General features: G+C 39.7%; 2 protein-coding genes across 3 annotated transcripts in view; one reads left to right on the forward strand and one right to left on the reverse strand.

Moving 5' to 3' along the window:
* Positions 1-276: 276 nt before the first annotated feature.
* On the forward strand, positions 277-1,192 carry LOC133842834 (troponin C). Its single transcript, XM_062276098.1, has 3 exons — positions 277-438; positions 533-950; positions 1,013-1,192. Exons 1-3 carry the CDS (start codon positions 436-438, stop codon positions 1,039-1,041), a joined length of 450 nt encoding a protein of 149 aa, XP_062132082.1. The 5' UTR covers positions 277-435; the 3' UTR covers positions 1,042-1,192.
* The window catches only part of LOC133842763 (bone morphogenetic protein receptor type-1B), a 54,119-nt gene continuing 37,614 nt past the window's right edge, over positions 814-17,318 (reverse strand). For both annotated transcript variants that reach the window (XM_062276000.1, XM_062276008.1), the window contains 2 exons: positions 3,901-4,088; positions 814-3,836 (listed from right to left, as the gene is read on the reverse strand). In XM_062276000.1, the coding sequence (XP_062131984.1) occupies positions 2,529-3,836; positions 3,901-4,088 (1,496 nt within the window). In that variant the 3' untranslated portion in view covers positions 814-2,528. The remainder of the gene's footprint in view (positions 3,837-3,900; positions 4,089-17,318) is intronic.

The following is a 17,318-nucleotide window of genomic DNA, read 5'->3' on the forward strand; positions in this document are numbered from 1 at the left end:
TCCAATACTCATTACACACAGAGAGCAGCAGCCTCCGACGCAGCAGCAGCAGCAGCTGCAGGTATGGGAGGTAGTGGGAGTAAGACGGTGGGACAGCGAGGGGTTGTCGCTGGTTGTTAATAAAGCGTTTCGGAAAAGCCAAAGCAACAATAACCCAACCTGAAGGATGAGAATGTGTGTGCCTGAGTGTGTGTTTGTGAGACTGAGTGCGAGTGCGAGTGCGAATGCGAGTGACGTGGCCACTAAGCGGATTTTGTTGTTTATAAATAATGATCTTGGCCAGACGATTGGATTAGTGGGTGCTCGCGGTCCAACGCAGAAACTCGTCGACAGGCAACCTCAGCACACTCAGCACTTGGCCAAGCACTTGCTCGGCCATTTCGCATACCGCATTCATAATCGCAGCGCGCATCCGAACACAACAGAAACAGAATCATGGTACGCATCGCCTATGGCATCGGGTATTATATCATATGCTATCTTATGGAATCATACGGACATACTATACATTTGTGTGTCTATAATATTATAGGAGGACGATGAGAAAATGGACATCATGCGGAAGGCATTCCAAATGTTCGACACCCAAAAGACGGGATTTATTGAGACACTGCGACTGAAGACCATCTTGAACAGCATGGGTCAGATGTTCGAGGAGAGCGAGTTGCAGGATCTGATCGATGAGAATGATCCCGAGGATACAGGCAAAGTCAACTTTGATGGCTTCTGTAATATTGCTGCCCATTTCCTGGAAGAGGAAGACGCCGAAGCCATACAAAAAGAGCTGAAGGAAGCTTTTCGTCTATACGATCGCGAGGGCAATGGTTACATAACAACATCCACACTCAAAGAGATTCTCGCCGCTCTCGATGATAAGCTGTCGTCCAGTGATCTTGATGGCATCATTGCGGAAATTGATACTGATGGTTCCGGCACCGTTGACTTTGACGGTAGGTTTTATCAACCATAACAACAGGCATCTGTAACTCACTTAAACCAATATAATTTTCAGAGTTCATGGAAATGATGACGGGTGATTAAAACATATTCCCAGATAGGCAGAACGAGAGAGAGAGAGCTGTAAGAGGCGACGGAGAGAGGCTCGCGGAAAAGAGTGTGTGTAAAATTTGGCTTTTTTTAATGATAATAGTTTTTTTTATTATTATTAAATAAATTAACTAAACGCTTTAAATCAAACTTTAGTTGTTGTGGGTTACTTAAGCATACAGTGAAATCAAATCAAATTCAATTAATAATAATTACATTTCCATATAGTTGATACTAAGTCTAGACTTAAAATTATATTCAAGCGTAAGTCTAAGAGTTAAGTTTAAGAACGTGTTTTTGTCATACCATATCAGAAGACACATCTAGATTATTTACAAGATCGCTCTAAACGACAATATATAATCTATATCATACGCATATATAGTTACTTGCCTATAATCAATTACTATTTGTCTATATATACAAAAAAACAGGAAACAAGCAAAATGATATGCAGATGTGTTAACTTGTGCCAAGCAGTTGGCATAAAAAAAATATATAATCTTGTGAATCGTTAGCAAAATGATGAGGGAAAGGGAGTTAAGCTTATCTTAGAGTACTTAAAATTAATGAAATTAAATTTAATACAACTAAGTATGTGAAATATTGGACAAAATGATTTGCCAGCTTTCGTCTTTACATATACATAGAAATATGTATAGAATATAATATAATAGTTCATTTTTGTATATGTCTTAAAAACTATTCAGTGGATTTTACATAAGGCAGCATTATCTTGCTTGAAGGCAACAAGTTGCAACTTGATTGCTTAATAATATACAAGAATAACTTGGTCTATCTATTTCACACGATGTAGCAAATGCAGGCACTGAAGAAAAATCGTAGTTCTCCATCGAGTTTACAAATGTTGCATGCATTCTTTCCCCTCAGCGACTGTATGTGACAATAAATCGTTGAGTTATGGTCTTCAGTAATAGTATAAGTTATAGTAATAGTAACGATAACGGGTACACTTTAGAAGCATACGAATAAGGCTGGCACAGAAAGTCAATTAAATAGATAAGCTTCATCTTCGATCAGAATTGCATGTATGTACATTGTAAGTATTATGTGTATACAACTATATCAAATGATATTTTCCAATTAGTTAAAGCATTTTTTTAACCAATGAACATACAATCAGTACTGCGCGTAAGCTTATTACTAGGCACAAAGTGTAGTACTTCTCTAAGAACTCATGCAAGAGACTATAACTAACTATTTCAAATATGATAAACAAATTTCTTCATTGAAAAATAGAAATCACAATGAAAACATAATTGATACGCAAAAAATCAAGTTATGTCAAATGAACAGACAATGGAACAGAAAATATTCGGCGAAGATGTATATGTAAATGAAACTTAGGTCAAACCCACTTAAACTAAGGGAACTACAGTCTATGGATACTACACATATGGGTACTAGAATCGACTAACATGTGTCAGTAAACAGTTGATGATTTTGGACTGGACTGCGGCTTAGACAATCTTCATGGGCACATCGATGAGGCAGTCCGTCTCAAGTCGACCGAGTGTTTTCTTCACACGAAGCGCAGTGAGTCGCACCGTGGGATTGGGATGCCAGCACTCTTGCATAATTTTGCTGACTGTGGCGAGCACATCATCCTCTTGCCAACGCGCTGGTATTGGCGGCCGGAAGCCCTTCACGCACACCACGGCGTGCATGTCATCGAAGGTCGGATCGGAGGGGACAACATCGTGATAGGGCAGCGCATAGTCCTCGCACGTTGTCGTCTTTGTGTTCGAAATGGGCGTATAGCAGCGACGCGCCATCTCCCACAGCACAAGGCCAACGGAGTACATGTCGGCGCGCTTGAACTCCTCAAATTGTTGCGGATTGAGTGCTTGGCTAAGCACCTCGGGAGCCATGTAGCGTCGTGTGCCAACGCGTGTGTTCTGGGCAATGTGAATCTCGTCCAGCTCCGAGATGTATTTGACTGCGAGTCCGAAGTCCGCAATGGCGCATTGGCCATTCCGCTTCACCAGGATATTCTTGCTCTTGATGTCCCTGTGCGCGATGGCCGGTTTGCCAGGTGTGCCAAAGATCTCGTCGTGCAGATGGGCCAATCCCGAGGCCAGTGAGTAGGCAAGCAGCTGCAGTTTCTGTGGAGTGATCACCGACGTGGACAGATAATCGTGTAGACTGCCCACCTCGTGGTAGTCAGTGATCAGCAGCATTTGCGTCCAGCTACCGTTGCCCTTGATGTCAGCGGCTATGAAGCCCAAGATGTTCTCGTGACGCATGAGAACGGTTTGATAGATTTCCGTTTCACGGAACCACGACGCCTCCTCGGTAGTGAAGAAGGTCTTGACCGCAACACGCTCGTCGCGCCACTTGGCCAGCCACACCTCGCCGTAGCGTCCCTTGCCCACCAGACGCACCATTTGAATCTGCTTGGCAATCGTTCTCTGTACAAGCAGAGGTAGTCCTGAGCCCGAGCCCGAACTCTGCTCCACCAGCTGCGACAAGGGGGACAGCTGTGAGTTGCACATCGAGTTGATCAGGCGCGGTTGCTTTCGCGATTTCTCGCGACGCTTATAGATGAGGCACATGATAAACACCACAACTATGAAAACTGACATGCAGACAATGATGGAGGCAAAGAGTGCTAGCGTATGCACCGACTCACTGCTCACTGGCAGCTCCGGTGCCGGAGTGGTCAGCTTGGGTGTGTAGGCGGGTTGCAGGTCGCGATTGCAGAAGTCTTCGCCCTCGCAGCAGACAATGTTCTTGCCATGAATGTGAGGCACTGAGGCCACTTTGCACTGTAAGCAAATAGAACGAGGAAATTAGTATGACAATCGAAAGCAGAAATGATGAGAGCATTACCATTAGTAAACCACCATTCTCCTCTGGCGGCATGCAGCCGTAAGTGCGCTCCTCCTCGTAGAGTCCTGTCGATTCGTCGTACACCTCCTCAACGGCACTGAAGCAACTGCCTCCAGGTCGTGTTTCGCAGGTCCCGTTGCTGGCATTGTTCGGACAGCTTCCATCGCAGTAGCAGCGCAGAGAGCGTGCTGGAATTGGAAAATAGTTTAATGAGTTCGAGTTAAGTTTGAGGTACAGTTAAGTATATTTCAAATTAAATATATTTCACATATGGCACGGTTTTACTAACAACCTAATAACAATAAAGCTGTGAGGTGAAGCATCGTATAATGGGTCTAGCTCCCCTACTGGAGAATAGGTGCAAGGAAAAGCATGAAATAAATTTGTGTTTTTATCTTTAAAGTGAAGTTAATAACATATATGCAACTTTGTCTTAGAAATTAAGTTTTTGTCTATCATTCAATATGGTAAAGAACAGAACTATTATTGGTTATTATTAATATAATATATATAAAATTTCGTATATGCCCCAAAAATTGCGATAAAGAAATTGCGCTAGACTTTTTAATATAACAAGCAAGTTTCGCAAAAGTTTATCAAAACTTTTTTCTTTAGATTTTAGATTTATTTAGTAGTTAAAGCAATACAGCAATAAAGTACCCTAACAAGAGATTTACAAAGAAAACCCATTTAGGTCAAATATCAAGGTTGTATTTAATAAATAATTTAATTAAACTGATAAATTCAATGTCCATATTCGAGCAAAAAAGGGTATCAATCGCTTGTTGCATGCACGTTTATGCCAATAATTATAATTAGCTTGAACAATTCAATTAGAAGCCAAACTGTGTGCGGTTAAAAACGCTCGCAAAACGCGCGCGTGCATGAAATGCGACTGAGCATGAAGACAAAGCTCCACTGAGCGATGGCCGGTTTGGGGTTTGGGGTGTGGAGCTGGGCTGACCGATAACGGTAATTCGAGCAATTGATTCAGGTCGCCGCTGCACGCCATTTACTCGCCAAGCCAAGCGGCCAACTCAACTTAGCAGCTAACTTGGTAACTAAGCAACTAAGTAACAAATTACAGGCTACCAGCTAAGCTGAGTCTGAGCTTCAGTGTGTGCTCAAGTGACAGCTTCTCCGGCTGCAGCTTCAACTGCAACTTCAATTCCAGCTCTGCTTGGTGGTCAGCCGAGCCAATGGGCTGGCGATTTATGGCTACAACAGCTTAACGGTTTAGCTTCTTACAGGTTCTGCCCGTTGTTGTTGCTGTGCTTTGTGGGCGTCTGCGTATATGTCTGTGTCTGTGTCTGAGCTTGGTGCGTTTTTATGGCCACATTTCGCATGGCTGCAGTAACTGACACTTAAGAGAAGCCAGCAACCGCCGTTAGCAAGCCATTGAGTCGTTCCCATGGCTGATCTATGCACCCGCCCGCTAGCACACGCTGCCAGCATTGTGTAGCAGCTCCTCAATAACTGCATTTGCTGTTCATTCACAAAAATCACTTAAGTGCTTGTGCAAAATGTGCAATAATTTTATATACTCAAGCTGCAAGCTGCAGGTTGCTTTGCCTGTTGTTTGCTTTCGGATTCCCCTCGCTGCTGCTGCCTGTTCAGCCCACACGGCAAAGCACAGGCTATTTAACATATTTTTAGACATTCTTATAACGCAAACGAGACCGATTAATGCGGCTATTTATAAGCCATAAAATACTGCACGAACATACGAGTATTTGCCAGAAGATTTACAACGCTAGGCGGATGTGTGTCATGAGTTGTTGAGGTAAATAATACGGCTGTCTCTTCCAAGAAGCAGCTCAATTTGTTCGACCAACTATTCCACAATGACACCAGCTGCCTCGCAGTTGGCAACAGATTAATCCATCTAGAGAAATTGATTAATTTGTTATTTGTGTAAGGATGTTACTTGGAAAATTATCAACGAATCATTAATTCAGAACCTAACAATACAACTAGAAATCAAACTTTTAGGCCTTGCTTTCAGCTTGTGTAATTAGTTGGATATTTGGATAAAATAACTGGTTCACAAGGCTCAATTGTTGATAGCAATGCAACTCGAAGCTTTGCTTCAACTTGAGAATTGTTTGGTTTAGTTCACTTTGTTGACATTGGGTTCGGTTGGCGATTGCTATTGGATTAATAAGTAAACAGTTGTTGCATAAATCCAACAACAACAGACGCCATTGGGTGACTTTAGGCAATTAAGCAAATTTCCTAAAACTGTGTAGCTGACTGCAGGGTGTCTGACAGTCGAGCAGCTCAATACGAGAGCGAGGGGAAATTCAGAGCACTCACACAAATGCAAGATTGAGTAAGTATGAGTGTCGTTCGATTTTTGTAACGACAAAAAGCACAAATTGGCGGATGTTGTTTGCATTTTGGGCTACACCCCACCAACGAATGCAATGGGCGCAATGGCGAGATAATAATTTAATTACAATTTAATAGCAGCGACGTTTGCTGTTGTTGTTGTTGTTTTAGAGCTCTTCTCAGCTGTTGTTGCAGTTTGTTGGTTCAACTGTTGCTAGTTGTTGGCGAGTGATTTGGCAACGCAAAACGTGACTGCAAACTGTCGACAATGACAAGTAGATGATATGCCTTTTTTATTCATTCATTTTGCTGTCGATATTGACAGCAGCCAATACCTGTGCATTAACTGAGACTGTTCCTACGTAGCACGGTAGCCTCTTCGGCTTGTCCTCCACTTCCATCTCAACCGCGTCGTCAACACGGCAACCAGACAAATTATACATTTTATACCGTTCTTATGATAAAAACGAAGATAAAAGGGAAACCAAATTATGAAAAGACGCCAAATTGTTGCGCCCATCTCTGGACCCAGACCCGGTCTGGGTCCTCTCAACATATTTTGCTACCTGTTTCGGCCATGAGTCGGGCCTTTCAAGATGCTGAGCGGCTTCAACTTGGCGCCAACTGCACGCGCTGCAGAAATCACAATTCATATTTCGTTGAAGACTTTAAAAAATATTCAACTAACAACAAAAAATAACAAATACTCGTAAAGCATTATAATTAGCAATTATTAAATATTTTAAACAGCTGGGAAATTAAAATTAACAGCACTTTAAACAATTATACCGTTTAACATATATTACTAAAAGCAACTGCTTAATATATCATAACAATTTGACTTTTATTACATAAAGAATAAACTAAATTTAATAAAATTTTTTTTTTTGTGTATTTATTACAAGAACCATTAGTTATATAGCAAAACATTTTGAATTTTGCAGGAATACATTCACCCTATCGCCAGTCTGAGAAGTTGTTTTATAGGATCCATATAATATAATCGAGCGAAAATATTTGACAATGCATTTAAAAGACACATCGAAGGGATAAAAATGGCAACTGATTCCCCATTAATCAATTGACTATCAATCTATGTATTCTACGCGAATAAAGTATTTAATCTTCGGCGTATTGCAAACAGTTTTTTGCTGGCATTAATTCTGTCCGATTGTTGATGTACTTATGTTTGCTGTAAACATTTTGGCAACAGGCAAACTCTCTGCTACTGTGGCAAAAGCACAAGATGAGTTAGAGACAGAAGCAGAGTCATAGATAGAGACAATCGCAGATGTAGCAGCTGTTGCTATTGTTGATTCTGTTGATGCCATTGATGAGCTCACCTCCGAGTGAGCCAACGTCAGCGGGCTTACTATGAATACGTATGTATCTATCAGATAAATACACACACTCGAATTGCACAAACACATACGCATTCTCTCGTATGTAGGTGAAGATAGTGGCCCGATTTGTATATCTTTAGGTAGCACATGACCTGCCAGCCAGCCAGCCAGCACGTACATATGTTTCTATGCAGCACGAGTCTTGTGGCATTTGGCAAACATTTCCGAAGAAGGCGACGCACGGAGCAAGCATGGCGGATGTGCCTAGAGTGTGGCATGCCACGCATTTTGGCTGGAGCGCTGTGAAGCTGTTGCGAGTGTCGCCCAATGTTGTAGGAGTATTTATAGATTGGGCGGCCATCTGACATAATGTTTACGACACGACTGCAGCCCACGCCTCAAAGAGCGAGAAAGAGACAGCGAGTGAGCGAGCGAGGAAATATGATAAACGCTTGAATGCGAATGCAATCGAAATGTAAATGCAAAATCAGCTATCGCAGCTTGTGGAAAAGTGCACCTACTCTGAAACTACATCACGACTATGTGATGTGATGGGCTGTGTTGTTTTGTTTGGTGTGGTGTGGTGATGCGCGTTGGCAGCGGAAATCGTTAGCTGATTCACGCTGTAAACATGGCCAACCCCCAACGCCAAACGTCAAACGGCAATCTTCGCAGCTGCAGCTGCTGCTAGTAAGTGAATTGAAAGCCTCGAGAGTACAACAAATTACAGTTTAGTGATTACATTTATTAAAGTCTTTTCATTGATCATTCCTAACAAATAAAATTGAACATTGGATCAGGTATTACTTTATAAGTGTACTTTAATAGTCCAGGAAATTCATCGCCATATTTACACATCAAGATCTAGCGAAGAGCAAAAAATGAGCTTGACTCAATAGAAATACCAGTTTAAACAAGTAAGAGGGCCTCAGTCGAGTGTGTTTGACAGTGAGATACCCGCTTCGATAAAACCATTTTCTTACATTATATCAAAAATGTACAGCAAAAATACGAAAATATACCAAAGCCTATATTTGGTATATCATAATTGTACTAAACCAAAAAATATACAGTACAAAATATGGCGGATTGTCAGCCAAAGCAACTAAGATACGATTGAAGCCGGCGTTTTTTGCCATACAAACGTTTTCAAATTCTTTAACTTAGTAGCAACAGATGAGTTTAGAACTTTAAAACAGAAACTGTAAACAAAGCCGGGTAAGATGAAAGTTCCTTTTAGCTGATTATCAAGATCAATTTGCTTTTGGTCAACACGCTCAAATTGTATGCAATAAAAATATTTTTCGCAAATAAAAGCTTTTTCAGAGCATGATTTTACGTTTTTCCAATAGCTGAACTTCCCCTAAGACTTTGCTTAGACTTTGTTCCCTTGCCTGCGATAATTGGCAAGAGTTGTTATCGCTATTCTTGCATGCTAATGTCTAATAAAATTTACTAAAGTGCTACTCAAGTTTGAGGAATAAACATTTAACGATATTCAAACATAGAGAGTTCTGACGTGTCAAAATTAACACTTCAAAAACTGGTTGTGCGGCTTGAGCTCAATCAATCTGCAAACAACATTTAATTTCATGTGGTAATAGGTAACTGAAAGATCCAGTGAACTTAACGGACTTGAACTAAATGAATGCGTTAAATGAAACATAGAACAGGTATAAAGATATTTCTGAAGTGTTAATGTGAACACGCATTCTTGTAAACGATCTGCTAAGTCACTGTTCCGACTTGTTAGTGAATAGAAGCTGCGCTTATGCTATTGGCAATTGTGATTTGCATTCCAATGCGGTTGATTTGCATAAATGCATATTACAGGCGTTTAATTGACTTTCAAAACGTGTCACCGGCAATACAAACAAAAGCAACAGAAACAACAAACGCAGTAAATGCTGAAACATGTTTTCTCGACTGTTAAGCTGCTGTAAAGTGCATGATTGGCTTTTTGTTTTCTCTCAGACTCCAAGATAGTGAATATACTACACATATACACACTACGTTTTATTTAGCAAGTCTGTGGAAATGCCAACCAGTTATTTCTAATAAAACTACTTGGAAGACTGTTTGTCGTGGGCGTTTTCGTTGGCCAAGTGCTGCTGCTGCTGCTGCTGGTAAGACAGTGATTGCCTTGCGGCTGCCTCTTAATCAAAACGCTGTCAAAATTCTTAATAAAACTCTACTTGTACTAGACTGGCTGCATGTGTCAGTCGTGAGTGCGCCATTCATCCAGCGAGTCCGACTGCGGCAGTTGCAAAATCTTAAAAGCGTCTGCATGCGTTTTAATTAAGTGTCGCATATTTTTAATTAAATCAAATAACGCCCAAGCGGCAGTTGAGCTATGGAAAACGCGTCCAGCTGCTGGCGCGTGGGCTCAAAAAAACCAAAAGAGTACGAAAGAGAGCAAGAGACAAAGATTCGGTGAGAGAGTGTGAATACAACAGAGACACAGTGAGAGCTGTTAGGGACTGCTAGGGAACTGTTTGCTGCGTGGGCTTTGCCGCCGCCGGATGCTGCTGTGAAACAAGGGCGTCTCGATCTCTGTCTCCGTCTCTGTCTGCTCTCGGCATACGAGTATTTTTAAGAAACTCGTTTCACATGCAAAGCAGAAGGTAACCACAACCATCAGCCATCATCTACCAGCAGCAGCAGCAGCAGCGGCAGCAGCAGCACAAGCAACAACAACACCCACGCGACTCGAGTCACATATTGGCTGGCTTAAAGATTGACTGTCGAGTGTCCAACCCTGCGCATAATCAGCATACATAATCTAATCTACATACATACATAAGGCTTAAACGGAATTCGCATTAGATGCCAACGGCTCAGCACGGGGGCGTAGTCAGCCTCAAAAGGGGATGTGAACAGTAAACATCCATTTACGATAATTCAAATCTTGACAAAGTGCCAAATGATTTCGATTCGCAGTTATTCAATTTTCAGAGAAAAAAAGAAAGTGTAACAAGTAAGAAAGCTACAGTCGAGTGTGCCCAATAAATGAAAACCATATTCTACAAATATACCGAAAATATTCCACAAATATACAAAATATACCGATGGGTATATTTGGTATATCGATATGGTACAACACTCACAATATTCCATAGAGTACAAAATATACCATATATACAGGAGCCTTCTTCTATATTCTTCGATAATTTTTATCTGAGCGCAACCAAAATTTCAGGAATCAAAAATACTGAATTTATTATTGTATAGTATATACCAAAAATCGCTCCTTCTGCCTGTTACATGCATTTCGTGAAGGCACAAAGTTATAATACCCTTCTACTCTCTGGGGAACGAGTATAAAACGTAGAAGAACGTAGACTCTTCATTCATTCTCATTTCGATTTACATTAAACGATTGACATATCCAAATCTGACTTTGATTTAGCCTCCCTTTTGCCACGTCTCTGTGCTACACACATCCGGGTTCAAAAGAATAGCGTTTGCTATATGTACATATAAAGGTACACATACCAGTTTGTTAGCTGATTGAAATGCTCGAAAACATAGAGAGCTGCATAAATTACAACAGCAACAGAGGAAGACTGTAATACACAAGTGAAATTTTGGCGGCTGCTCTGAACTTGCAAGTTGCAACAAGACTTGGGATGGACATGAAAGTCGTCGTCATCCTTTGTGCTTTTATCATTATCTTCATCATCAATATAAATATCTTCATTATCTCCAGTTACTTATTTTTGTCAGCGTTCGCTCGTACACAAATAGAAACGCCCGCTGTTTTTTTTTATTTTTAATCTTACGTCTTGGACAAACGCTAGCGCGTATATGTATTTATTTGTATACATAAATCAAGCATACGCCCCGTAAATCAATAGTAATTAATCGCTTCTTTTTGTATTTATTTTGAATTTGTTTTTTTGCATACGCCCTCAGCAGCAACGAATGAAATGCAAATTGCTGCGACCAGATGCCATTGTCCAAAGTTTATAGCTTTAATTAAGCATCTGTTTTTTGGGTTTGTATAGTCAAGCTGTGACGATATTCGATAAATAACCTAGTCGATAATCGCAAGAAAATTAATCGAACAGCTACTGAATTGAGATATGTATGTATTAATTATCTGACTCGCGATTGTAGAGTGTAAAGGGTATTCGGTTTGAAGATCTCTTCTGTTCTCCCCTTCTCGATGCGAATAAATTAATCATCGGACTTTAAACAATGTTTATAACTAAAACGAAATTGACTGTTTTTCTTAAAAAGAAAAAAATGTAACATATAGAGGATTTCGAAGTGTATGCTTGGCTTGAACATACTCTGCAATAGGAACTGATTGAGTTCAAGCACATTTTGTCTAAGTAAAATAAATACATATAATTCTACTAAATGAACTGATTAATTCTGAAAAAAAAAGTTTGAGCCGGAAAGTGTATTCACTCGTATTTTCATTAACTAGATACAGGGTATCGAAAAGAAGAACGACAGCGAAGGTAAACGAGTTTTGCTTTACGCTGTTGTCGTTTCTCGTCTAAAGTTGTATTTCCGAAGCTAAACCTCTGACGTTGTGATTGTTGTTGTTGTTTTCAGTTTGTGTTGTGAGCATGACAACTTTTAAAATGATTTTTCCTTATAAATAGCTATAATTAATGCCGAACCGCGTCTATATACATATGTGCCTAGGTTGTCTGTACAAACTGCCTCGAGTTGTTATGAATGAAATGCCAATAACCCAAATAGTCATAGATGGACACAAAACGTTTATTTTGTGTGTTTATCAGATTTAAAACTGCATCCATATATACGCTTTGGTATATGGGGAGTCATTCTCTGTACCCCATTGTCCCCTTTTGTCCTGCTCTTGCTGGCAATTAAAAACAATTGCATTTACGTACAGTGCACATTGATGTCGTGGAAATTATTTTCGATGCATATGTATTTTGCATGTGCCCCGTTCAAATCAACACAATCAGCTTTAATTAGAGAGGTCGCCGCCAGACTGTGCCCGCCGATTTGGCTTAATGGTTTTTAATTGCAGTCGCAAAATGATTAAAAACACAAATGAGATATTTTGAATCATCTGGTCTGGAATTGCAATGAGTGTGGACCACCCAAAATGATGCTGTGGAGATTCTGAGCTCATAATGAATAAATGGAAAATCTCTGAAGCCAGATCAGTGTAAAATGTTGTAGTTATTATATACAAACTCGATTTATATTTTCCTTTATGTCGAAACTTACCTGTAATAAAAAGAGAAATAAATAAGGTTAGTAACAATTAATCAAAGATACAAATAAAATGATCAATTAAAAAATTAAATCGAAGCAAAAACTAAATGTATAAATCAAATAGCAACTGGTTCTGGACCTATTTGGGATTGAAAATCGAATTTAAATACAACAATAAATAAATTCGCTTGATTTTTTTATGGCAATTTCAACAGTAAATTACGGCTGATGTTGATAAATGCAAATCGCCAAGTCGCTAAGTCGGCGAATCGCCAAATCTTCGAATATCTAAATCGCAAAATGAAGGCGTCATAATGATTATAATGGTGATGATTAGCTATCATTGTTGCTGTTGCTTATGCTGCTGCTTGTCGATTCAACAGTAGCCGTCTTTGCACAAACCTGCCCCACAGCGTCATTGCGATATCAATTCGCATGCAGCCCGACCATCAGATACCCTATCCGTGCTAAACTCCAACAAACTCGCTCTGCCGATCAGCAGATACTTCTCGAGTTGATGCAACCCGTTTCGGTATTACTTTGATGTGTTGTTTTATAGCTCAACGCAGATGAAACAAATGCGATGCTAATAAGTCGTCTTTGTTTTTCGATCGACAAAAAAGAAACAGAAAAAAAAAGAATTTTAAATTTATGCGTCTGCCATATGAAATAGCAAATGCTATTTGGCTTGCTCCGCGCTACAAAAATAAACATTTACTTATATTTAAACTGAGTCGTCGCCGCGGCGACTTAAAAATAAGCTACAGGAAAGAGGCTAAAGCCAATGATAAAACTAAAGGAAATGGAGGAAATTGACAGTTGCCATCAATCAGCAGCCTTTTGGCCAATTTGAATACTAAGTTTATGCTCGTGTGGGTGGCCCAATGGCCAATATGCAAGTCGCGTCAAAATGTCAATTAAATTTATGTGCAGCACACGCCTGGCATACAAAAGTCTAGGCCATGTTGCTGCTTCTGTGGCTTTAGCTCTGATTTGCTGCTACCCTCAGCCATTGACAGCAGCAACATGTTGCTGCTGCCGTTTTGGATACCAACAACAACAACAACAACCAAATCAACAGCGACCAGTTGCTGCTACAGACAGCCTGGCGAAAGCCGGCGACTGTCAAATTATAAAATTTGATTTTGTACACGTTTATTTGGCTTTGGTCACCTTATTATGAATCAACAAGTTTAGTGCGATCTAGTCTTAAAAGTACGACTAGTAAATACCCTCACTCTAAGAAGAGTAAAACGTGTATGACCATTGAGATTCAGATTCAGTTCTATCGAGAGGATAGCATTTATATTTTATATTAACAATATTGTTAAAAATAAACATGATTCGAACAACGAAAAGTACATTGAGTCTGAAACACAAATAACACAAATCATTTATAATTTATATATTCTTGGACACTCGCCACCCGCTTGCATTTGGACAATACTGTAATACTCTATGTCAAACAGGCGCAGGGTATCAAACACATTCTGCTGTCGCGCCTTTTATGGCTGCGAAGCGCTCTGCTGACGTGTGCAGCGCCAGCAACATAGTCCGATATATATACTATGTACCGTCTGCTACGTTGTGTACACAAATATATCAAAAAAACTTAGCTCCTAAAATGAAGAAGCGAGAAAGAGAGAGAGATAGAGATAGAGAGACAAGAATATACATCTGTGAAGACATCTAGTAGATCCAATTATACATATTCATATAAATATATCTTTTATATGAGCGTTGTCAATGGTTCGTTTCGCATTGTCTGGCCCCCAAACAGTTGTCGGCCATTGTTCATACTGTTGTTGTTATTTCAGTCTAATAAACTTGCCGTCGCGCTGTCTGTGGTACACATATAGAAAATCCACTGAGAGGAATCTAAGAAGTCAAAATGCTTTCATCGAGACTGCTCGACACCGAAATACCCGTGACTCGAGTTTCTATGGCATGTCTATAAGTCCATAAGAATATTTTTTGCTGATCATTAATCTAAAACCTCATCCAAAAGTAAGAATTGGTCTTCTATTTTAATAAATCACCAAGCAACTTCAATTACATATCATACATATGTACATATATAAAAATTAATTGGTGGAGTCTCTTTTTTTGAATTAGGAATTTAATTATTATACCAAATATTAGGTTCATCTCTTTAAAAAAGCTTGTCTGCTATAACGTGTTTAAGATGAGATTTCAATTACTGAAATCAGTAGCAGTTGATTATATGATATAAATATAATGATGGACTAACACTCATAAATTCAACTCGCTAAAAATAGTCAATACATATTTCCACCCAAAGATGTACTGAATAATGAGGACAAAAAGTTCCCGAAATCAAAAGAATATCGTTTTGTATTTATCACAGAGTGTGATCATATCCTGCTACAGGTCTTCTTGCAGATATGTCGCCAACGTGTGTGCAACACATGTGAGGGCGCGCGTGAAAATGACTGAAATGAGCCAGCTCTGCATCCGACAGATACTCAGAGATGCAGATACGGATACGCAGGCAGCTGCTGTTGTTTGTCAAAGCAATGGAAAACCCTCCACGGATTGCCCGTACTGCCTTACAATGGCATGGAATTTGCTGATGATGAAGTGAAGTGAAGTGAAATGTATCTGCAAGATACGCAGATACACATACTGACAGTTGTTATGTAAATGCAGCTTCCTGTCAGCACATGCAATCCCAGAAGGGCTAAAGCAATAAAACAAAAGCTCTTGATCTTTGATTAATCTCAAAATTAAATAAAATATCTTTACAGTTTAAAAATAGGAACATATAGAATTTGATAAACATATATTGAATAAATCTAGATTAATATTTAGAACTTTTCGATTTTAAAAATTCATTAATGAATAAAAAGTAATAAAAACACTCGAATTATCTGAGCTTTTTTGGTTGATTTGTGTATCTTTCTTGTTTATACGATTTGATTTTGCGAAAACTTGTGTAAATGGCATGGGATTCTCCCGAAATTTAAAATACATAATTTTGCATTTTCCAGTGTGATCGACTATGACATTCCCGCTACCTATTTTGAATGCAACGATATTCTACAAATATTCCGAAAATATTGAAATGTACTACACTTAAAATATACAGTACAAATTATACCCAGTTGGTAACCAAAGCTACTAAGACCCGATCAGATGGCTATATCGTCTGGGCTGTTGATGCTGATTAAGAATATATTTTCTATAGACACAAAGTTATAAAATAATGGGTAACAGATAAAAAAAACACTCTTTTGATCCCGACCAAGAATATTTATGCGATAATCAATGAACACGTCGTGAATTAAAAGATTGAAAAGTAATCCAATGCTAATCCAAAGTAGTATGAGTCAATAATGATTCAATGAGAGATCTATACACTTGGCACTCGGTTATGTATGTAAATAGATCGACATGTATTCACACGAATAGATCACGTAGCTGGCTGGGTCATCTTTTGAGTTAGTCAGAATGATGAATAAATTCGTCAAGTCGCCAAGCAGACAAAACAAATTCGCTTGTTTTGACTTTTAAGACGCGACACGGCGACGTCTGTAAATTCTGCTGACCACAGCGGGCGATTTGAGTGATAATAGTAGCGACGAACAGAAAAGAGAGGTGCGGAGAGGAGGCGCAGATACATTGAATGCAGAATGCAGAATGCAGGCCCATAAAATCAATGACCTCTTTCGCTGCTGTGTGTGCTGCACGACAAAACCCGAAAATCGGCAAGTTGGCATTTAAGTGAATTAATTTTAAATGCTACTCGCAAGTAAATCGCACAAAACTTGAACGACGAACAGCGCAAACAAGTCAGCACAAATACTCCGAATTGTAACAGTTTCACAAATGATTGTTCAAAAATTCGAGTATGTATTTCCACATCTATGCTCAGGGCGAGGGTGAGGGCGAGTAGTTGTTGCGTCGGCCTGGCTTTTTTTTTAACTTGCACTCATTGTTATTATTTTTATTTTTATTTGTATTTTGTTTGTTTACGCCAGCGACTCGCTGATTAGATTAAGTCTGGCAATACTAACAAACTGGCAAGCGACGACCAGGTTGTCGGGCCATATAAAACACACACGCACACCTAGGGAGCAACACCTCGAAAGTTGCCTTATCAGTTTATTGTGGTTCCACGAAAATTTTGATGTGCTGATAACGGAAAACGTCGCGCATTTAATCATAACTGAACTGAAAATAATGATAGCATACTCGTACCCTGCACTTGTGCACTTCCTCCATAAAATGGAGCCTACGTTGTCCAGTTCGGTTCAATCATAATTTTTGAAGCAAAAAGAGCTCTCACACACTTCTCTAAGTCCCACATCAAAAGGTGTTTTCGCATTTGGGTTTCGTCTTTGGGTTTTTATCTGTTGACCGTTTCTCCATTTGCCCGATTTGTCTTGCGCATTATGAACTGACTCAGACTCCGATTCCGACCGGGACGCACCCTGAAGGCCTCCCATGGCGAGTTTATTATTAAAAGTATGTACAATATAAATCATGCAATGAACAGAGAACAAGAGGCGGCTACAC

The sequence above is a fragment of the Drosophila sulfurigaster genome, chromosome 2L, assembly GCF_023558435.1.
Source record: "Drosophila sulfurigaster albostrigata strain 15112-1811.04 chromosome 2L, ASM2355843v2, whole genome shotgun sequence".
NCBI lineage: Eukaryota > Metazoa > Arthropoda > Insecta > Diptera > Drosophilidae > Drosophila > Drosophila sulfurigaster.